This window comes from Fukomys damarensis, unplaced genomic scaffold (genome assembly GCF_012274545.1).
Source record: "Fukomys damarensis isolate Sample0158 unplaced genomic scaffold, DMR_v1.0_HiC HiC_scaffold_7, whole genome shotgun sequence".
NCBI lineage: Eukaryota > Metazoa > Chordata > Mammalia > Rodentia > Bathyergidae > Fukomys > Fukomys damarensis.
Window position 1 is genome coordinate 19,982,944 of NW_022900919.1, and position 24,549 is coordinate 20,007,492.

The window sequence follows — 24,549 nt, forward strand, 5'->3', positions numbered from 1 at the left end:
TTGCTCCTCCAACTGCTGTTTCCTGGGGAGAGTCCACGTCACTGCTGACACCATGGGTGTCCACAGGAACAGACTGGCAGCTCTGTGCTGAGGCCGTTTCCTGTTACTTATCTGTATCTCACTAACTCAGGTTGTGCATCTGGACTCTAAGTCAATTTAAAGGGTGTATGTGATAGCTATTCACAAGTTTTTAAAAATTTGACTTGGCAGAAGTTCTGGCTGAACAAAGAATATTTAATCCATAAAGTATCCTTCAGAGGACAAAGTATAGAATTTCCTATGCCTCTAAGCTAAAACTAAAGAACTGAGCCAAGAATATAACATTTTACCATTCTCCTTGGATTACCCAATTACCCCAAATGAGTTTTTAGTATAGAATCAGGGCAAAATTTTAAGTATAAGCCTTTAAATATAACTTACAGTTTAGATAAATTTCTGGGTAAGGTTAAATCATGACCTGTATGCCCATAAAAATTAAATACAATTATCTAATAATTTTCCATTCAACATATACTTACTAAGCTCCTACACTCATGGGGGGCAGGGGACCAAGGAGAGAAGAGAAGACCGACATGGCATGTAACTCAGGTAAAAGATACAGTCTTTGTGGTACCTTGAACAGGTCTATAAATAGAATCACACATACAAAGCCAGCTTTTCTTGGGCCCACAGAAACAGAATCTAAATAGTGATCAAAATGTTTATTTTAATGCACATAAAGACCACTTGGGAGAGTTTGTTAAAATGCTGATTCTTGGATCCAACCCTCAAAGATACTGACTCAGAAAGCATAAGAATTGGCATATACCTCTAATAACTACCTCTGGGGCCTCTCCTACAGATAACTAGGCCTGCTCTTCTGAGAGATTTGGGTGAGGCTATGGTGTGGGCTATGTGAACAGAGGGACATTAGAAAGCAAGGTGCACAGAGACAAAAGGTGTGGCTCTACAGTCAGCATTGTCCAAATGAGAGGAAAGAAATTCCTGATTCATATTTTAGCTTTTTGGGAAAGAGAGGGGAGTTAACCATTCTGACACTAAAATGTGATTATCCTATTCAAAGTTAAAAACTGTTTCATATAGCAGTCTAGCATGGTATGTGAAAGAACCTCTTCATTCTAGGTTTAATCACTAAGTCTAGAGTAGCCTTGGAACATGTAGACTCAACTGGGGGCCATCACGTAAAACTGCCCAGAGGCTAGTCAACCCCCATGACATCCATTAGTGAACCTTCTCATCAGGCTGGACAGAAGGCAGGCGTGGAGCCTGAGTCAGGCACTACAGTGTAGGGGGAGGATAACAACAGCCAACATTATTGTTTGCTTACTATGTGCCAGGCATTTCACACAAATGCTCTCATATTAACCTAATATGGGTGCGCACTGTTAACATGGCTAAGATCATATTGCTAGTTCTAGGGCTAGAACTCTGGTCTGGGAGTCTTCAGAGTAGCCATGTCCCGAAATGATTTGCTGTACCGAGAGGGACTGAGACAAATGGAAGTAAGACGGACGGCGATGCCCCAGTGAAAAGACAGGAGGAGGTAGAGGAGGAGGAGGATGGCGAGCAGCGAAGAGGATGGGAAAAGAGCAGGATGTGTATGGCAGGGAAGGGCACAGTCTGGCTACAACACAAGATGGGCAGGATGGGAGATAAGACTGCGTAGAGAGGTAGGCTGGGAACCTGGCATGAGGTGAGGAGTTGAAGATTTGGGTCACAGCTAAGCTTTCCAAGCAGCAGATGTGAGATGGACTGAAAAGAGAAAGCATCAAGGCCGGGGGACTAGGTAGAAAATCAATAAAATAGGGCAGACAAGAAGTAACAAAGTAGGATTATTGGCAGAAAGTACAGAAAATAAGAGTTAATGAGATACCGCAGGGATAGGATGAGCAGAACATGGCTACACTGTGAGTGTGAGGGGCAGGGGAACAAGGGTAATTCAATATAACTCTGGAATTATGCTTCAGACATCAGAGCACAGTGGTGGTGAGAACTGATGTTAGCACTAAGCCAGCACATAATCAAAACATCCAAGTTGGACTTTTCCTACTAGATTAAAAAATACCAGGAGATACAACTATAAATAAAGGGTTAAAAAAAGGAACAAATTGTGACTGGATATTTGAAACAGAGGAAACTAATTCACATTGTTCCCATGGGGGATGGGACAAGGATGACCAAGGTCACATCTGTGTTCCAGGAAAACAGTGCCACAGAGGGCTGACCTAACTGAGTGAATTTGAGACCACGTTCCTCTAAGCACTCCCCTGCCTAGCAAGTCTAAAATAACTCCTTGCCTGATGCCCTGATTTAAAGTAGAGGAGGAGGCAAAGGGTGGACCCCTTAACCAGAGTATGTCCTAAAAGAAACCTCAGCCTCCCTGTCCCAGGCCCTTTTACCACCCCCTGGTGACCTTTTTATCCCTCTTTAGATCTGGGATGCTTGTGCCAGCCAAACAAGAGTCCAGGCTCACATCTCTCAGAGTTATTTGCATTTTAAATCTCTTCCTTGACTCTGAAGGCCAAAGCTTAGTGCAGGTTGAGAGGTCAAGGAGGTACAAGTCCCTGCCCTCCACAGGAGGAGCCCAGAACTGTAGTCCCCACAGGCAACAGTCAGCACCTACCACTCTAAATAGGGAGAAGACAGCCAAGCAGGCTTCTGCTCTTAGCCCCAGGCTGTGGGACAGGGCGAGGCTATGGGACAGGCTTGCACATTTGTGTGTCTGCTAAATGGCACTTAAGAAGCACATTGTGCCAGGGAAATGGTCAACATTTTTCTTTATAGATTCTTAGATAGTGAAAGAGAAAAGAGAAATTAAAAGAATACTGTTTGGTTGTAAAAATTTATTTGTGATTTACAATTGCTTATCATTCATGCCTCAATGTCATTTGATTCAACAATCATTACGAAAATTACTAAACATGTATCCAACTAATGACTTTATTTTCCAGGGACACAAACCTCTGCTCATGAATGCATCACAGTTTACCAGTCCTGTGGTTCAGCTGTGAGCAGATGCTCCCTCATCATCGTTCTCAAGAGTAACTACAGCAGCGTGGAACTCCACTGCTACGCCCAGGAATGATTCCCAGGAAAAACTGGTTGTTATCGCTCCTCCTCCAGAACCTAGGTCTGGGCTTCCATTACATTTTCCCATCATTTTTTAAATCTTTATTTGGTTGGTCTTCTAAAAAGAAATACCTTTTTGTGAAGCTAGTTGATATTTTTAAAATCCAAAAGGAAAGAAAATGAAAAACTTTACAGGGGGAAAATACATAAAGCTATTTAAATAGCTCCCCAAAACAAATATAATTCTCCATAAATAATTCCCATCCTTGGAGACTTGAATAATATTTTAAACACACTGGCTTTCCCATGTAAACACATCCATATTTGGGCGTGTTTCTGAGTTCTGCAATCCTTGCATGGCAAGAGCAGGGCAGCACATGGGACAGATATCTGAGCTGAGCAGGGTTGGATACTTCCATGGATGTCAGATATTGTGGCTCAAAATTTCTAAGTACTGATTTGCAAAGGAGAGGCCACCAAGATTTTCATGTCAGCCAGGCCAGGGACTCTGGTCCAGGATTTCCTCCCTTTATTTATTTATTTATTTATTTATTTGTTGTTGTTGTTGTTGTTGTTGTTGTTGTTTTGAGACAGGGTCTATGTAGTTCAGGCTGGCTTCGAACTCACTATGTAGCCCAGGCTAGTCTCAAATTCGCAGTGATCCTCTTGCCTCAGCCTCCTGAATGCTGGGATTTACAGGCATCCACTACCATACTCTGCATCCTTTCTTTTCTTCCTTTATTCCCCCATCTGCCTGGATCAACGTTTATTTTCCTTCACTTTTCTTATTCATCCTCACACTTTCTGACATTTCCCACCTCTTCCCTCAGAGGCCACACCACTTAGCACAGAAGAGTCAGTCCAGGTAACCACCTTTGTAACTTTCTTTGGTCTTTGAATGCAAGCCTCAAAGACTCCTTAAGCCACCTCTGGCTCCTTTGTTCTCTCTAGGCCTTTGACCCCTTCTGAAACCCGACCTGCAGACCCCTCCACTAAGCACAAAGCCTACATTGTTAGCCTGCAGCCAACCTACTTTGTCCTCCCACACACCCACCTCTATAAGCAGTAAGCATTGTCCTCTGTCTGATTCTGATATCTCTGCCCAAGTACTCTCACAGCCCCACATGTGGAAGAAACATGGGCAGGAGAAGTCCCACCCCATGCATAAAGCCCTCAGACTTCACAAGCAAAAGATCATGTAAGCGAATGGAGTTTCCCCTGAACTGCACCCAGGGAACAAATAAACCAGCCATTACCATCAAATCCCATCCCTCCTATATACAAAGCAAAGAGACCATGAACGTTTGCCTTGCAAAGAACAGAGATTCTTTAGACTTCAGTCCAAGAAGTAAAGAAAACCAGAAAAGCTGGTATGTTGATCAAAGATTATTTCCAAACCTTCTGAGAGTCAACCTATACATAGAATAGGTAACTCCAGACTGCTGTCCTTTCTAGATTATGAACACCAGAAATGTAGCCTCAAAAGATCTCTGGTTTCAGGTACATGTTAAATGTCAGCACTCACAGTGTTTTAGCAAGGGCTGGCTCCACACACATGAGCCATGTATATCTTTACATGATATCCTTGTATTTCTCCATCAGTGAGGGTTCCTCTGTGCCATGTACTGTGTTAGGTATCAAAGAAAACAAGACCAGTAGTTAAGATTCTATCTTTAAGAAATCTACCCTAGTCAAGCATGATGGTGCACCACTATAATCCCAGCACTTGAGGAAGCTGGGACAGGAGGATCCCAAGTTCAAGCCCAGCCTGGGCAATTAAGCAAAACCCTATCTCAACAAGAGAAAAGATTAAAAAAGTGGCTGGGGGCATAGCTCAGTGTGTAGTCCCTGGGTTCAATTCCCCAGTACTGGAGAAAAAGAAAGAAATCTATCTTAAGCAGAGGGAGAGAAACATGTCTATAGAAAGCAGTCAGGTGTGGCAGATCCTAAGGGCACCTGCATGGAGGAGCCTGGAGATGGTAAAAGGACATAGTAGTTTGAACCAACACAGAGTGAAATGCCACAGAGGGACAGAAACATGGACACCAGCTGAGGCCAAAAGACCCACAGGGTGTTGGCCAGGTATGACAGGACTGAATCATGAAAGGAGATGTGAACAGGCTGGAAGAGTAGTAGAACCCAAGTGGTTTGCACAGTTGAAAAGTAGGAAGAGAGGGGCCAGGGCTGGCAGGGGCCAGATCCTGGGATTCATATCACTCCTGGAGGTCTGTATCCCTTCTTCTTGAGTTAAGAGGTGGCACTGTGGGTCTCAGGAAGAGAATGAGAGGTGTAGATGTGGGTTTATGCTGGAAACAGATAGTAGGAGGTGGCATGAGGCTGCCTTTCTTCGACTCTTATTACTCCTGCCCTGCTCCAATAACTCAATCGAGCCTAACAGTAGAGTAGGTGGAATAGTGACACCTCTCCTTCTCCACTCTCCCTGTGTCCCCAGTCTCCCAGAGTATGCCTCCCACGGGATGCCACCCTGCGCCAGCACTGATGACTACTGAGGTAGACTGCCTCATTCTCGGGCTCAATCATAACAATTCCACGGACTCACAAAGAGTAGCACTTTCCTGCAGCCTAGTTTTACCAAAAGAGGATCTTGGGGAACCCACCAAATAACTGGATGGGATGGGTCAGAGGCTGGAAAAACAGACATTGAGGAAGCTAATATGAGAGCCATGTGAAGGGTAATGGGTGCCTAGAAAAGGGCCAGTGCACTGGTCAGGAGGAAGAGCAAAGGCCCAGAGATGCCAACAAGGGAGTATTTGCAATATAAGAAGCAGGGAAGATGTACATCCTAACTTATATCAAACGCACACCCTTCCCATGCCTGAGCCTAAGGCCACCAAAGTGTAGAAGCGCATGCTCTGCATAAACTTTGATCATTCTAATGCTGTAGGCAGGGATTGTGTGTCTTACCCATGTATGGGGCAGGCCAGGCTGATGGGCCCCCTCCTCCATAGGGGTCCTGGGGCTTGGTACTCAGGGCACTCGTGTGCAGAGCAGAATCGGAATTGGTCCTAAAGAGGGGATGAGAGACCTGGATGAAAATCCATTTTCCTTAGTGACATGCAATATTCTTTGCTGAATATTACCCAAGGAAAGAAGGCAAGACAGTGATTTACAAACATCATACATGAAGAGGGACCTACCTGCAGTCCCTTACTCAGAAGGTCACCATACCTAAGACTGATTTGTGGTCAGCTTTACACTTTGAGGCAGATGGCATGGTGATTGTGATTGCTTAGATGAATTAAGATCCACCCAGCAAATTAGTAAAACACGGCTGTGGCTGTGTCTGCGGTTAACTGACATGGAGGCTCCGAGCTTTGAAGAAAGGACCAATCCTGAATGTGGGTGGCACCAACCAACAGGCTTGTAGCCTGGATAGCAGGTGGCCATTCTGAATTCTTTTACTCCTCAATCTACAGGCAGCCACTGTAAGCCTACCTTTTTTCATATTAAATCTGTTCTTCTAGTGAACCCTAACTGATAACAATGATCTATTTCAACCAGGTGAGCCTTGGGATCATGCCTTCCCTTTTCTTCTTCACAAGTCAGAAGATGGCTGTGACCAGCATGAGTGGCAGCTATATCAAGTTTTCTCCACCTAAGAATACCTATTCCTATGTGAAAGACCACCTAGAATGGTGCTTCTCAAACACTTGTAGGAAAAGGCAAGGCCAAGACTATTTTCAAAATAATACCACAATGTTATGTTCCTCACGTTCCCCTTGTGTGCCCACAGCACAGTGGGGTCAGGTCTCCAGCAGCCACATAGCCTGACACCACTCTAGACCAAGAGTATAAGCAGTGAAGTCAGCTGCCTTCAGGAGCTTTGGAAAACATACAATGATGTGACTGTGTTGATATTTTTTTAAATACAATTGTGCTTCTTTAAAAGAGATATTCATTAACATGTACTGGGTTTATTGTTATTTTTTAAACACGTTGGCTGTCCTAAGGCAAGTTTGGAAACCGCTGATTAGTACAATTTTCAAAAACTCTCCCAGATGGCTCTAGGTTATACACAGCCTTGGTTCCACAGGCAATTGTTCATTTATGTCATCCGAGGGCCAAACTATCATAAGAAGGATATGTGAGAAACTTTAAGTTAGCCTGAAATGCTTCTCTGTGGTCCATTCCAGGTGACAACTTCATGTGACTGCTAAGCCAAATGTCTTTAGATAAGGGAAGAAGCCAGCAAGAGAAGGGCCTGAGAGAAGCCCTAGAAGGGCCTTAGAGCCCTGGCTCTGGGAACAGACAAAGCTAAGTGCAGCACCAACGCCTCAGTGGGTTCAGACACTCAGGTACATCAGTCAAATGCAGAGAACTGGAAAAGTGTGGGTACAGATTGGTATCAGACCATGTGAAGGAATCACAGTTAATTTTGTTAAATGTAATAATGATATTCTGGTTATATTTTCTTTTTTAAGGCTCTCATCAGCCTTGTCTGTTAGAGACACTTGCAGGTGAATTACTTTGTGGAACTAGGGTATGAGGTAGGGGCAAGGAAGAAATGAGACTGGTAGAATGGTGATCAAGACTGAAGCTAAGGGACATGACCAAGGGTTTTTTTTGTTTGTTTGTTTGTTTTTTACAGTCTTGTTTTGTGTGTATGTTTAAAATCCTGCACTATTAAGAGTTTTTTTAAATGCCCAGTCCCTTTACATATTAGCTCAGAAGTCCTGAAGCCTTGTCAAAGAGAAAATGATATTCATTTCTGCAATGTATTGCAGGACTGAAAAAACAGATGCAGGAAGAACACTCACTTCTGGAGAATGACCCAAAGTGATCATGAGAACAGCTGATGTTTATTGAACACTTATGCTTCCCGTATGTTATCTTATTCAGTCCTCATAACTATCCCTTGAGGACACAATTATCTCCATTTTTCAGATGAGCAAAACTAAGGTGTATAGAATAGTTTAATCTACTCAAGGTCATGGTAAGTGGTGGCCCTGGTGAGCATATATCATATTCCAGGCCTCATGTCCTTATATTGTGCTCTCCTGGGCCCTGGATACCAGTAAATGGGGGTTTGTTGTTAATATTTCATATAAACACAACTGAGAAACACACTTGGCAGCTGGACAACACATCCAGAATATCAGGACAATCAATTTACTTTTATTAAGAAACAGCCCATGTACCTGTTAAGTGCAGATGTTAATCTGAACCCAGGATGCTTTTCTTCTTTCCAAGGAGGCTGCTGCCTTTAGAAACCAGAACAACATAAAAAGAAAAAAGTTCAATCCACAGAAGCAAAAGAAGACCTCAGACCTGAATCTGTGAACTGGCTCTTCTACTCATCTAGCTGCCTGACCTTAGTCACCTAAAAATCGCTCCACACCTTGCTCATTTTGCTCTTCATTGTTCAAATGAGGCCAGACTGAATGGTATCTCAATGCCTACCATCTCTGATTTCCAGGATAATTACCACAACCCTAAGAACAGGACTACTTGGCTGGGTATACAAGGAGTTAACACACAAATAAGCACCTTTGAAAGCCTTTTGAAATTGGCTAAATCTCTGACTCCTCTTGAGGGGATTTGAGGTCTTACATCAGATGTGTCAAAATGACCCCTTCTATGTAGCTTAGGTGCATGCATGTGTATGGGCTGCCATGGCAATCTGGATGCAAAGATTTTGCATTCTCATAAGGATAGTCACAAGGAGGAAAATTGTTACACTCACCCAGGTTATAAAAATATTAACATGACCGATCCTAGTGCTCTGTAAACATAAGATACTTTTTCTTGGCTATACATAAGAAAGCCATCAGTTTAGAACTTTTTTCTGATTTGAAAAAAAATATTATGTTTATCCTAAAAACGTGAGTCCCAGGGCTCTCAACAGCTGAAAACCTACTCGAAGTAGGGGCCAACTGTTCTCTATTTCTGTGTCCTTCCCTAGCCCAGACCATATTATCTGCAGTAAGTGCTCAGTCAGTATCAGCCCAGAGAATGGAAGGAACCCAGAGACCTGAAGGTCTTCGATAGATCACAGATACTCACAAATCTGAGTGTGATCTGAAAATGATACCACACACGTAACAATGCAGCAGTTCTTTTCAGTTAATTTCATAATTTGTCATCCTCTATACTGGGTTCAAAAATATTCAGAGACTCTAAAACACACTGCACAAATATCATTTTAGGAGACTTTCACTCCTTCGGATAGTTTACTAAGACACCTGGAGAAAAAGGGTTTAGTTTTCCATGTCTCAAATATATATCAAATCAAAGTATGCTACTGGTAAATTTATTCCAAATGTGTTTCTATTTAGTTTTAAGTAAAAAGATCTATATTTACTTAAGTAATTTTTCACTTTATACTTTCATACAAGCCATGATTATACACGGAAAGACTTAAATTTTAGGAGTCAACAGATTTTGTTTTAAATTACAAATTTCTAAAACAACATTCAAGGTAGATAAAAGTGAAACCATTAAAAAATACTCATATCTTTTAAGATACCTTTGGAATACAGCTTTCTTACCTCGGCCAACTCTCATCCAGGGGCTGCGAAGAATAACTGGCTCCAAATGTACTGCCGTCAAAGTAGAATTTTTAATAAAGGAAAAATAAAATTAATGGAAACTTGAAGCAGAATTAAGAGGCTGCAATTGTGAAGAGTCATACAACTGAGTTTTATCTCTCCACCTGACAGCTCTTCCTTTATGTTTACTCTTATCAACTTCTTCAAGAGTCTTTCACTGTCTTCTAAGTTCTAGCCTTTGCACAATTCATTTGGGGTGCTTTTTCTTTTTTCTTTGCCTGAACAGCGCCTTCTGTTTTCCCACCCCAGTAAGGCTATCATTCTACACAGGCCTCCTTTTCCATGGATGCCACAGCCCAGTTACTTCCAGTCAGGCCACCTCATGCCCCTGGAGGCCGTGAGCGGCTCAGGGTGGGCTCAGACAATCAGGACTCAGCAGAGTGCTCCCTGGGAGGAAGAAATGCTCCTGTTGCAGTGAAGACTCCACAGGCTATTTCAGTCTGGGCAAGCTCCCCTTGGGGAAACTTGTCCGTGTGTGAAGTCAACACAGATATGGCACCACAGAGAAAGAGTCTATGATAATGCATGACTCTCTGATCTAGTCCCTGGCTTCTAGTGACATAAGCCAAAAAATTTCCTCTTTCCAAGTTCAGGTGAGTTCCTGTTATTCATAATCAAAAGACAGCTGCAGTGGATTTGTGGAGAAATGTAAACTTCCTGGTGTTATTAAAACCTGTTTACATTTTTTTGGGGGGGTACTGGGGATCAAACTCAGGACCTTGCACTTGCCAGACAGGGAGTGGAACCACTGAGCTAAATCCTCAGCCCATTAAAGGCTGTTTATAAATACTACATCAGTCATTGGGTCTAGCAGAGGGTAGAACACATTCCAGATATATGTAGAAGGCAACAGAGTATGGAATGATACACACTGAATACAGAATGCTATCTGTGCTGATTTACATATTTGTACCCATAGGACTGTCTTAAGACATTTTTAAATTTTTTGATAGCACTGGAGTTTGAACTCAGGTCCCTGGCACTGAGCTACATCTCCAGGCTTTTAAAAAGAATTTAAAAAAATTTTTGAGACAGGGTCTTGCTAAGTTTTCCAGGCTGGGTTTGAACTTGCCATCTTCCTGCCTCAGCCTCCCACAGTGCTGGGATTACAGGCATGTGCCACCACTCATGGCTCCAAGACATCTGTAGTCAAATTATTCTCCTGCTAACAAATCTTTGATGATTCAGCCTGAAAGACAAAATCATCTTTTTGGCCTGGTAACTGTACTGTGCTCCACAACTTGGCTACAAGGCACTCACTGATCTACTTTTCTCCCAACTGCAGCAGGTCGCAGTTCCACACACATCCTGCACTTTCCTACCTCTTTGCCTTTGCTCCTGTCATTTTCTCTTTCTCTCCTAGGTGGAACGCAGCCTCCTCCAAGATCCGGCTCCCTCCCTTATCACCCTCACCAAATCCACACCCATTCTTTTAGTCTCCTATAGTACTGTTGGAGGAAATACGTATTAGACAGGTACCAATAATGCTTTTGATCCCAAACCTTTATTTCTTATGGTAGAAATCATACAGATGATACAAGGTATACATTAGGAATCAGAAATGTGAAGATTGAGCTGGGTGTGGTGGTACACACCTGCAATCCCAGTACTTGGGATACTGAGGCAAGAGGATCACTATGAGTTCAAGACCAGCCTGAGCTACACTGTGATAACCTGTCTCAAAAAAAAAAAAGAAAAAGAAAAAGAAATATGGAGGGCTGGGGATTTAGCTCAGTAGTGATGGGCCTGCCTCCCAAGTGGAAGGTCCTGAGTTCAATCCCCAGTATCCCCCCCCCAAAAAAGTGAAAAATGGGTACAAGCATCTATTATGTCAGGCCTGTCCTGGTGAGGCTATATTCTCATTCCATTTTAACAACCATCCTGGTAGGCAGATGACATTATTTCCCATTTTACAGCTGGGGAAACAGGATCAGTCCTAGAAGAGTCAACAAATCCAAGATTACACAGCAGGAATGGCAGGTCAAGGTCACAGTGAGCTTACTGATGCCAAAGCTCAGAGCTCTGCACAAGTTGTGTTGCTTCTCAGAAAATGAGGCGCCAGCCCCAACTGCCCCCAAAACAGAAAATATTTCTGAATATTTTCAGAAAGATGGGGGCTAAAAAAGAAAGCCCTAATGGATTGGGCTAGGAAGAAATGGGACCTGGCCTACAGGCTTGGGCCAGGCATCTCAAGTGGCTACAGAACCTGGAATTAGCAAACCAGGGCACTAATGACATAGTAAGGATTTAGTAAACTATTTCCTTTGCCAGGAGAAACATTAGGATTTTAAATTTCATCTGAAGTTCACTTTCTCTGTCTTGTCTCATTATCTTACTTCTTAATCTCACCCTGAGCCAGCACAAAACAAGTATTTTCCAGGGAGATAATATTTCTTCAACTTCAATTATTAGACTTCATGTATGTGAAGTACAGATTAGAATAGAATCAAAAGAAAAAGGTGATAAATAAGAATGCCCCTGTGACATGAAACAGATCAGAATTTTAGTTGGCAAAGCCTTTAGGGAGGAGGCACTGAATCTCACAATCTGTAGTTATCACCTTTCTTTTTACTGCAGGGATAGATGACTCTGCCCAGTAAAGCATATTTCATGAAGCAGATCTTTACAGTTTTTCTCAGTGCACTGCCATCCTTAAAGTCATAAAGTCCCATTATATACTACATTCAAATGAGAAGGAAGTGGTATAGTGGTAATATAATGATCAAACATTGGTATTTCAATGTTGATGCATAAAGTTAGCACTTTAACCTTCCTGGTTTGTATTAACAATAAGAAAATGTAATAAATTCCTGAAATTTTATACATGATTATTCTGATATCAAAAATTAAAAGAACTCTTGCATTTCTTGTCTTATTTGGTGAATTTTCTAAAACCTAAGAACCACAGGCACCAAGAGACCACTCTAATATTATAAGCTTACAATTAAATTCAGTAAGAGGAAAACCTAGACAAGGTTTCTTTCTGTTCTTTTGAAAGAGTTCAGAAAACTATATTCAGGTAGGTATAAATTACTGCTTCATACTAGAATGACCTCAAGGCAGAAAACACCTTCATTTGTAAATTTGAATTTGCTGTCTAATTCAACAAGCAATTCTGGAATGCCTGCTAGGTAAAGGCTTACAAGCAGAAGAGACCTGCCGGATACAGTCTTTAACAAGCTATAATGATTCTACGCACATCCTTGGGTAGTTAAGCTCAGATAGTTAAGCCTAAACACAAGTGATAATGTAAAAGAAAAGCAAGGGAGAGGTGGCTGAAGTGGATGGAAAGAGAAAGGTCCAGACTACTATGGACCGTCATATGCACTGTGCCACAGCTCCTTCACAGGCTCCATTCCTCTATGGCCATCAGGATGCCTGTGGGCCCTGAGCCCTCACAGCCTCAGCCCACAGCTGCTTGAGCTGCTCTCCCAGGGACAGGATGGGAAGTAAGGAGTTGGAGACACTGAATACCAGGCAGAGCAGGAGCAGGAAGATGAGCCTCTGGGACAGATGTGCTAGGAAGAGAATCCCAGGAGACTGACAGCAGTCCTCCCTCAGGCAAAGAAGCCCAGCCATCATGCTCACCATGGTCAACCCCAGTCTTATCTTGGCTCCAGTCCAGCCACTCACAAATCCATGTCTCCAGCTTCCAATTGTTCTTGTGAACCCCAAGCTACTATTTCCAACTGCCCGCTTAAATTCTCCTCTAAAAGTACACCAGACACCCGATTCCCCCCTAAAATCAAATCAATGACCCCTTATCCTCTCATCCACCATCTGCCCCTCTTATATTCCCCATCTTATTTCAGGAGGGGCTATCCACCTACATGCTCAGTTGGGGTCTCAGAGTCATCCTGGTCTGTCCCCTCTCTGTAGTAGTTAGCAGGGGGAGTTCAATCCATCAACAATGGGGATTCAAATCCTCACAACTCACAAACCAGGGAGTGTCACAGGGAACAGTCCTCACTTCTTCCCTGGACAAAGCAGAGCAGCTCTTATTTGATGTGAGAGGACATCTGTTGGTCAGTTACCCAAAGAATAACTAAGCCAAAGAAGCACAAAAGTCCTACCTGGTCTTTTTGTACTGCCAAACTTTGTTGGGTATACAGGGCTGGGTTCTTCTCTTGGCTTCCTATCTCTGTGCTGCAAGCACACCTAGGCAGGGAGCATGGTGGCTCGTCGCTTTCTCTCCCATCCATTATGTGTTGCCAGGACAGGGTGCAGGGCAGGCCTGTAACCTTCCATGCAGCTAGTGGGTAAATGGACTTAAGAGACTGCGTGATAGGACCCATCTACCCAGACACATTCTTGGGTCAGATTTAATATATAAAACTGCTCACAATGTACATCCTTCCTAATGTCTCAGCCAGGTCCTTATTGTTACTCTATATCTACTTGTCCCTTAACCTTTAATAATGTCTCTGCAAAATACATGTTTTGTTTTTTTCTGGTACCATGGATCAAACTCAGGACCTTGTGCTTGTGAGGAAGGCAGAGAGCCACTGAGCTAAATCCCTGACTCTTCTACAAAACACATTTTAAAGTTAAGAGAGGTAGGTATATGACTGGGATCTGTCTGAGTCTTTTTATTTGCCTGCTTCTCTCAGAATGTTGAGGCAAATAGGTTGCATGTGTAATATTTCTTTCTTAAAATTCTAAGGACCAGTATGTCCTTATCCTTCAAGATGCTATGGGTACTGAATTTTGTGATCACACAGGTTTTGGAAATTCTGGGTTAAAGGTAGGAAACTTTCTGTCTTATGTGTTTTGTCTTATGTTTTTTGATCTGTTAGTCTAGCTATTAATCTGTATATATGTTAATCTGTATAATGATAATTAACTTTATAAGGACTTAAATGGATCTAATGCTGACCTAAGGGGAGAGGGTAGAGGGAAGGAGTAAAGGGAATTGAGATGTTATGTACATGTGTACCAATTCCTCAAAATGAAAGTAATCATTATGTACTGCAAACATGTAGTAGTAAAATAAAAACATTTTTTTAAAGGTAGGAAGCATCTTACCTGCAGAGTTTCTCCAAGCACCACAATGCACTGTGAGGCACCACAAGGGGACAGAGAACACAGTGTTTCTCAAATTTAATAGGCCATGCATGTCAAGAAACAGTGTCCTAAAAATGTGTGCTCTAAAATTTCAAAGCAACGCCCACTCCAGAGAGGAGGATCCTCCCTAACTCTGGCATGTCTTTAAAGCCATTCACACTAGTGAACTTTCCATTTGTTGGAAAACTTCCTAACATTTATCTTTCTGCCTTTCAAAATACAGATCACTTTTAGAAGAAGGCACTGTCTGTAATTCTTTAGTTTGTCCTCTCCCTTTTCAATGCATTACCCTTGAGTCTGAGAAAATATTTCATTTATTGTAAACTTCTGAAAACAGTTCAGAAATTCAACAAGATGGTTTTGGGAAATATCACATTTGCTGCCCTTGAGAGCAAAGAGTGAATAGAGTTCCTACATGGTCACTGAAGGAAAGTTCACAAGCTTCTACTCCAAGCTCCCTGCCCAGGCCCCTACCAGAAACAAGCAGTGGGGGCTCTGTTCCTCTGCCTATACATGGGGGTGCAGGGTAGAGCCTAGAGCTGCCAGCACCCCAGTCTTGGTCATGACCATTGCCTGTGCCAATAGCACAGCCCACTGCCCCAGCCATCTGCAGTGTGGCTGCCCACTACCGAAGGAATCTCTGTGCCCAAGTTCTGCCTGCTGGGCTGCCCACTCTGAAAGAAAGCCTGAGTATGTGCCAAATAATGTCTGTTTTATTTGGGATCAATGTACCCCCAGCTGAACTCTTATGTAAGCCCATCCTAAAATCATGCCTAAGCCAAAAAATAACCGTAAACAAGAAAATTTTATATACATCTTTTCTGTTCAGAATTCAAACCAGTTTTCGTATTTTTAAACAATAAAGCTTCATTAAAAGGTAAGAGAAAAATGTGAAAAGCAACAATTTTAAGGAAATTATTTCACAACAAACAGAATGCAGGCCATGAAAGAAAAGGACTCAGTTCTCCCCATCTAAGTTCTCTTGAATAAATAACACCTCTGATGTAAAATCACCCCACATTTGTATTTTGTTAGAGTGTATGTTTCCTTGATTCAAGAGAGACTCACTGCTTCATTTGTGGGTATCCTTGGGCTGAAGGACTTTCTCTGCATCAGTATCCAGTGCCAGGACCCCAATTAGGAGCTTAAAGAGGAGACCACAGGAGACGGCTCATGATCTGAGTTAGACTCATACACTCTAGTGAAGACCTTTATCTGTGCATTCATTTGGAGTGATGAGGTTTGCTGATGCTCACAAGCTGGCTTAGTCAGAGACAAGGTTTCCTGAACACACACTGCCATCTCCTCTGCTGGGACTGTGCACACTCCAGTCCCTCTGCCAACCACTCCCTTCCCAGATGCCTACACTCAGGATCAGAGTTCACCCTCTAAGGTAACTCTCCTCAATTATTTTTGCCTTTATGCTGTCTGTTGTCACCCAGGAGTGTAAACTCAAGAAGGTGGGACAATGTCCTCTAGGCACCTTATCTGTTCCCAGACTGGCTTGAGTGGACCCTCCTATGTGCCCATCCCACACACACCAAGGTGCCTCAGCCCCTGACAACATGTGCATGACCACTTCTGGCTTCAGCCTCTTTCATCCGACAAGAAGCAACAGGGGAACTGGGCCCATGGCAGTCTGCTGTCATGTCTACAAGGTGTAAGATGTGGCCTGGCCACTAGCAGATACTTCACAAATCGTTTTTAAGTAAACAAACAACTCCTTTCTCTTTTCTTCAATTCCTCTATCTTCTACTCCTTTCATTATTAAAGCTGTGTGTGTGTGTGTGTGTGTGTGTGTGTGTGTGTGTGTGTGTGTGTGTGTGTGTGTGTGTGTGTGTGTGTGTCATCTACATTTAGGCTATACTTACTTCAAAAATGATCTGTGATGGCCATGTATACAGTACACACCTATATAAACAATACACATAGTAAAATATATAATATATAGAGCCTTGACAAGAGAGAGAGGGAACTGAGAAATTGAAAAAGGTATATTGTTAAGAAAAGAAACACTGGCTTTTGTTTAAAGATTCCAAGCAATTCAGAAGAGGTGAGTTAAATGAATTGCCTCAATTCTCTTTTACCTTTTGCACTGTGTCCAAGTTACCACACATTCCAAAAAGGAATTCTCAAGATCACTTACCATCTTCATTCTCCCTAAAAATGGCCACATAAAGTACAAAACTACAAAGCAGGCATTTCTGTGGACCAAATATAGTGTCTCGTGGCAGGAGAGAGGGCAGAAATCAATAGTCCACAGAGTCCTCGTCCTTACCTCAGGAAGAACCTCAGGGGTTTCTCTGCGTGCGCCCCACAACTCCTCACACTCTGTCTTTGTGTCCATGGCTCTCATCACCCCTAGGGAGCAGACAGCGTGGCATAGGGAGCCAGGTTGCAGACTGGGCTGTCAGGGGCCTGGACCAAGCCCAGCCTCCTCAGGCCATGGCAGCAAAACCCTGAGCAGTCACTGCTGCTCTGTTTCCTCATGGGAAGATGGAAGTTAACAAAACAGACAACTCAGTGAGTTCTGAGGACCAAATGACATAGCACTCGTTCAGCTCAGTGCTTGGCATGAGCAGGTATTCAGTAAACACCAGTGCCCTCCCCCATTTCCTTCTCTGGGTTGTGAAGCCAGCTTTGCTATCACTGCCAGGAATTCAGTCTCTGCAGGGAGACATGCCACGCCTTCTCCTCCTTGCTCCACCCTGCTGTGTGCTCTGAAGGGTGAAGTGAGAGCGAGGGGACTCTGGCATGCCTCTGGGTCCTCTCCATGACATCCAGCTCAGTTCCCAGTGCCCTTAGTAGCTCTATGCTTGTCACACAGCAGTGACTCCACCTCTTCCCCACCATCCTGTTCCTCCACTTTCTAACCTGCAATGGTTAAGTAAAACTGACAAATTCAGTCTTTTTTTAATTGCTACTTAGCAACATAGTTTGTATACATCACTAGATAAGAATTTCCCTAAATTCCAAGTTTATATTTTGGTTGTCACTTACTGAGTATGAAACTCTACAAATAGAAAATCATAGGAGCTCTCAACTTTAAGTTCTGAAAGCCAGGTCAGCAGGTCAACAGAAATAAAAATAAATCACAAATCTGTCTATCCATTTTTGCTCAACAGAAGAAATCTAACTTGATTCAAGGTCAGGCTTAACTCTGACTTTGCCAGTTTCTGAAGTCAATGTTGAAAGGCCTGATGATGGAGCTGAATTACATGTTTATATTCAGATATCTCATTAAACTCAACTTTATTACTGCTTTCATATAGCAAACACCCACAACAATCTTTCCAAATTTGGCCATAAAGATATTTCTAGTTTTGAGATCATTTACTTTTATTGCCTCCATTCTTCAGATAAAATGAAAATGTCAGGAGGCCGCAGGAGAACCACAGGGATGATAAATCATGAAAACCTTCAAACACTCAGAACTTACGCTGCCCTCAGACAGTGAAAAGGATATCTGCCGCCCAGGCTTGTCTGCCGGCCTTCGATGCAGTGGGTGGAAGCGGCTCCTTGCTGGCCTCTCCACTAGTCCATGATGCCGGGTTCCACGGACCGTGTCAGCCTGGTGAAATGATGGCTGCAGAAGAAGGAAAGAAGAATTGGTCCCTGACCATGAAACTACCACTTACTCTCAAGAACAACCACTTGTAAGAGCAGATGAAAACACTCAACTTATAATTCTACTATGGTGTACTAATATGCTGTGGGTTAAGGGAAATAATAAGTAGCATGTGGCACAGTTTCTACAAAATTACAGAATAATTTAAAAATAGTCTTTAGGGTGTTAAGATGAAAGAATCATTCATAAAAGTTGTCAGAGAGCTAAATGTTGTAGCATAGTTGAGTTCAATAGGGGAAGCTTAAAATCTTAGCACTTTGGTAGGCTGAGCCAGGAGGATGCAAGTTCAAGCCTCCCTGGGAAATTTAGCAACCTAGCGAGACTCTGCCTCAAAATAAAAATTTAAAAAGGGCTAGGATGTAACTCAAACCAAAGGCCCAGGGTTCATTCCCTAGTATTGAGTAAAAAAAAGAAGAGACGTTATCACCATTAGGACGGAGACTTGGAGAACTATGGATCATATACCAAATCCCCAAAAATAGGAAGAATACTTGAAATATAAAAAAGGTATTTTTAAAATAGAAATAAACTAGCAATCTATTCATTGTACACCATCTTTTAAGTTTTTTTTTTTCTCATTGAGTTTATTGGTACATTTTAGGTACACAGTGCAGTTACATTCATCATTGGGATCTTGTACCTTTACATGACAGGTCTTGGTTCTCATTTTTTTTCCCTTTATCCCTGCCCTCCCTTCACCCCCTCCTCCCTTCACTATTTACATGGGCTGGGGATTAAGCTCAGTGGTTCTGGTGACTGCCTCGCAAGCACAAGGACCTGAATTCGATCTCAATCCCAGGTACCAAAAAAAAACCCAGCTTCCCTATTTACAAATATTTTATTTCCATTTTTTTCTTTTCCCTTATTACCTTTCCCCTACCCTTCCCACTTCCCCTATACCTTTAGCCCTTTTCTTCCTATTTCACATGGTCAATTATATTGTCAGGATCTTATGTACCATTATAGTTTTTCACACCAGAGAAACTATTTGGTTATTTATACATGTGTGACTTATTTATTTCACTTAGGAGTACATCCACAATATGTATCCATTTTCCTATGAATGACTCTAATTTCTCATTCTTTATGGATGAGTAGTATTCCATTTTATAGAAAAACCACATCTTCTTCATCCAGTATCCAACTGATGGGCAAATGGGCTGTTTCCAAATTTTAGCTGTTACAAATTGTGCCGCTATAAACATAAGTGAACATATATCACTGTGATATGATTCTTTTAATTCTTCTGGAAAGATACCCAGCAGAGGGATGACTAGGTCAAATGGAACCTCTAATCCCAACTCTTTGAGGTATCTCCATATTGATTTCCATAGTGGTTGCACCAGTCTGCACTCCCACCAACAATGGAGTAGGGTTCCTTTCTCCCCACAACCCCGCCAACATTTCTTATTGGTTGATTTCTTGATAGCAGCCATTCTTTGTGGGGTGAGGTGGAATCTCACTGCTGTTTTCATCTGCATCTCTCAAATGATCAGTGATGTTGAACATTTTTTCATATATTTACTTGATACTTTTACTTCTTTGTCTGAGGAATGGCTATTCACATCAGATGCCCGTTTTTGAATCAGGTCTTTATATTTGCGGGGGCTGATTTTTTGAGTTCTTTATGTATATTCTAGATAATAGTCCTTTGTCTGAGGAGCAGCTGGTAAAAAATTTTTCCCACATTGTAGGTTGTCTTTTAGTTCTGTTGATGATTTCTTTTTCAGTGCTGAAGCTTTTTAATAAGATGAGATCCCAGTTGTTGATTCTTTCTGCTAGTTCCCGTGCTACTGAAAATTTGTTCATAAAGTCTCTCCAAGAGTTCTGCCTAACTTATCTTCTAGCAAATTTAGTGACTCTTTTTTAATATTTAGATCTTTAATCCACTTGGATTTTAGTTTAGTGTATGGTAAAAGATAAGGGTCTAGTTTTAATCCTTGGCAGGTTGAAATCCAGTTTTTCAACACCATTATTAAAGAGGCTACCTTTCCTCCAGTGAGGATGGTTGGCTCCTTTGTCAAAGAAAAGGTAGCTGAGTACATCTGGAGTTGTTTTTGTATCTTCCAATCTATTCTACTGATCCTCAGGTCTGTTTCTTTGCCAGTACCATGCTGTTTTCGTCACAGTGGCTTTGTAGTATAGTTTCAAATTGGGAATTGTTATACCCGCTGCCATGTCTCTGTAGCCTAGGATGGCTTTTGCTATTCTAGGTCTCTTCTGGTTACAAATGAATTTTTGGATTATTTTTTCTAGTTCTGTGAAATATACTGTTGGAATTTCAATCGGTGTTGCATTGAATCTGTATAGCAGTTTTGGTTGTATGGCCATTTTCACTATGTTGATTCTTCCTACCCAGGAGCAGGGGATATCTTTCCATTTTCTTATATCCTCTTCGACCTCTTTTTTCAGAGTGTTGTTGTTTTCAGTGTAGAGGTCTTTTGCTCCTTTCATTCGATTGATTCCTAGATACTTCATTTTTTTGGATGCTATTGTGAAAGGAATTGTTTCCCTAATTTCTCTCTCAGTGAGTCTGTTATTTGTGTACAAGAAGGCTATTGATTTTTTAGTGTTTCTCTTGTATTCAGCTACTCTGCTAAAAGTGTCAATTAAGTCTAGAAGTCTTTTGGTGGAATTTTTTGGGTCTTCAATGTAGAGTAACATATAGTGTGTCATTTAAGTGTTGACTGGATTAAAAATGTTAAAATTGAGATGTGAGGCTCCTAAGGAAAAGCCAGAACAGCCTGGCCACACTGGTCCACATTTCTACAAGGCAATAGGTGCTCCTGGAAATGGGACATTCTCCTGTCTTGGTATTTTGCTTTGTTTTGTTTTGTTTTTCGGTACTGGGGATTGAACCCCAGGCCTCATATGTGCTAGGCGAGCACTCTATCATTGAGTTACACCCCCAGGCCTTTTTAAATTTTTATTATGAGATAGGGTCTCACTAAATTGCCAAGGCTGGACTCAAACTTGCAATCCTCTTGACTTAGCCTCTCGAGCAGCTGGGATACAGACATGTGCCACTATGCCCAGGTTCACTCTCTTGTTTTTAATACTTTACACCCAGATCACTTCACTTCTGAGTTTGCAACCCTTGAGTTAAGCAGGAGAAAAGAGACAATACCCAAATGCAAATGGGAAACATGCAACTCATTGTTTCCCAAAGGTACAAATGGAAATATAAACACATTTGAGATAAAAGTGCATGGTCAAACAAATCCAAAATCCTTTGTTCAACAGGGCTTACTGTACATTCTTGACATTTTTTTCCATTGAGTTTATTGGTACTTTTTAGGTATACAGTAAGAGTTGCATTCATCATTGGGATCTTGTACCTTTACATAATAGATCTTGGTTCTCATATTTTTCCCCATTCCCCTGCTCACCCTTCACCCCCTCCACTCTTCCCTATCTACAAAGATTTTGTTTCCAATTTTTCCTTTTCTCATATTTTTTCCTTTTCCCTCATTTCCTTTCCCCTACCCTTCCCACTTCCCCTATACAAGCCCTTTTCTTCCCATGTCACATTATCAGTTATACACAATTTGAATCTTATTAACTTTTAGTTTTTCACACCAGAGAAATTATTCTGCATTTGTACATGTGTGTCCTACTTATTTCACTTAAGAGTATGGCCTCAATTTGCATTCATTTTCCTATAAATAACTCTAGTTTCTCAATCTTTATGGCTAAGTAGTACTCCACATTCCTGCCATTTTTGAGACTGCATCATTAAGGGCTGCCTTTATGGTTGTCAGAGATGAATTCTAGGTTGGACCATTAAATATCATATAACTGGACAATGTGTATACAATATTATGCAATAGACGCATTTGTTAAATATATGAAAACAGGTAGTTATCTACCACCTCCATTTCATTAAGGTATAACTTGAAAATAAAAATTGTACGTATTCACAGTGTACAATGTGATGTTTTAAGATATATAGTATATATTTATATTGATATGAACAGGTCCAGTAAATTAACATCCTGTCAGCACACAAACATTTTAAAACAAAATTTAAGTAAATTGAGTCATATATAAAATAGCTAACTATGACTGAGTATATTTTTATACTTTATCTATAAACTGATCACTAATGTTTCTTTGTTAAATGTATACAGATTTTCCCATATTGGATTTGGGAATTACTCTTATTTCACTAAGCTAATTTAGTTTAGCAGTTCCAATCTGTTTTTATAATCCGAATCTATAAACTTATAAAAATAAAGAGATCTTAGGAAAAACTTCTGGGATAAAAGAAAAAGATCAGTATGACAGGTAAACTGGATTTGGTCTCAGGTGATAAGAGTACAGTATTCTACAGAGTGAAAAATTGAAATACCTGAAAAATAATGGGACAAACTGAGGACAGGGGCTTCCAGGAATGAGGCAATGAGAAGCTTGCAGCACTGTTCACACAGTAGGAACTCTGTTAGCATTAGACAAGCCCCCATTGAGTGACAGCTACAAAACAAATGGACTGTCCTCTCCCCAATATCAGCCATAAAAGACCAAAAGCAAAAACAATCCTGAGGGGCCAGGGATTTAGCTCAGTGGCACTGTACCTATCTGGCAAGCACAAGGTTGTGAGTTTGATACCCAGTACAAGAAAATCCCAAGGAAATAGTCTAGACTGAAGGAGATAAGGAAGATACGGTATGCTACTGATGATATTGGCATAGTCAGTAAATCTCAAATATAATCTATATCAATGATGGCGAGCCTTCGGAGTTTTCAATGATACAAACAGCCCACTGTGGCAGCGTGTGGCAGTTCGCCACCGTTCGACACAATGATAATGTATCAATTTAAATTTCTTTAGTCTGATCATTATAATGTGGCTATGATTATAAAATAGAGTTCCTTGTTCACAAGAGGCACAGAAAATAAGGAAGCATACCATACACACACACAAATTATAAGAAGGAAACAAAAAATGTGGCAAAATGTTAACAATTAGTAAATTTAAGACCATACACAAATTCACTGTTCATTTTTGTAAGCTTTGAAAATTTTTCAAAATAAAAAGCTTGTAAGTCTCAAACCAGATAATAAAGGTATATATCTTGAAGCAGGACTCTTTAACTTATATCTGAAATAAGAATGACTTCAAATATATCTTTAGATTGACTTTCTAAGAACACCCAAAAATATGATCACTGGTTTTGGGATATGGCCTTGTGACAGAGTGCTTGCCTATGTGAAGCTCTGTACAATCTCCAGTATCACCCCCCTCCAAAAAAAAAGAAAGAAAGAAAAAAAAATCACTACTTTATGTTACTTTTTAAATTTAAAAAATTATCATGATAAAAAATACCACATTATTACTTGGCACAAATATTACATACTCTTTATAGACTTCCTTCCATATAAGTTATTCTTTTATAATTCTAGCTCTATAGGACCCCCGTAATACTTGGGATATGAACTGCTTAATGATTTTATATGCTCATATGTTATATTTCAGGAAATATGACTTAAGAATATATAAAAATAAACAGGTACTATTAACATAAAAATAAATATTTGGAAATACTTTTGTTCATCAAGAGGATCATGCCCACAGCATATTTCATTGTCAGAAACCTGATCATTATCCAGGATAGAAATAATTTCAGGAGACAGATGTTTTTGTGCTAAGAAAAAAGAAGTATAATATATCAATATAATCATTTTAAATGTACTTGAAAACATAAAAGTTTCACTGAGGCATCCTAGAGAACTGTTATTGTCAATTAGCTCTGTGAGGCCAGTCTACAGGGACTCTGGGTGAGGGTCTTCAAAAGGGGTCCCCAGAGCAGAGAACTTTTGAAATGTCACCTGGACTTCCTAGCCTGCCTGCATTTTCTGTAACAAACACTCTTTAGCATGAGCTTCTGCTGGCTCAAATTTCTTATTGCTACTTAGACTGGGGATAGAGGGTAATCTTTGCCTCTGCTAACATTTGGTATTTTCTTCTCTTCCTCACCACGGCACAACCTCAGCAGACACAACCCTGTCCCTGCAGTATTTGATCTTAATCCAACTCAAACTATATTTGGCTTTAGCCTTCTCAATTCACAGGAACCTGCCCTGCTCAATAAATGAGTTGGAGCAGTTGTTAAGCAAGAGAAGCACGGCAAATAAAGAGGCCAGGGCTATCTGGGCACAGGGGCACACACCTGTGATCCCAACTACTTGTGAAATTGAGGCGGGAGGATCACAAGTTCA

General features: G+C 41.3%; 1 protein-coding gene across 1 annotated transcript in view; it reads right to left on the reverse strand.

The window, feature by feature from the left end:
- Crtc3 (CREB regulated transcription coactivator 3) overlaps positions 1-24,549 on the reverse strand; it is a 124,868-nt gene that overhangs the window by 22,528 nt on the left and 77,791 nt on the right. Inside the window, exons 4-7 of the mRNA XM_010621251.2 lie at positions 18,169-18,288; positions 9,579-9,640; positions 8,229-8,291; positions 5,995-6,095 (exon numbers count right to left, since the gene is read on the reverse strand). Of these exons, the coding sequence (XP_010619553.1) occupies positions 5,995-6,095; positions 8,229-8,291; positions 9,579-9,640; positions 18,169-18,288 (346 nt within the window). The remainder of the gene's footprint in view (positions 1-5,994; positions 6,096-8,228; positions 8,292-9,578; positions 9,641-18,168; positions 18,289-24,549) is intronic.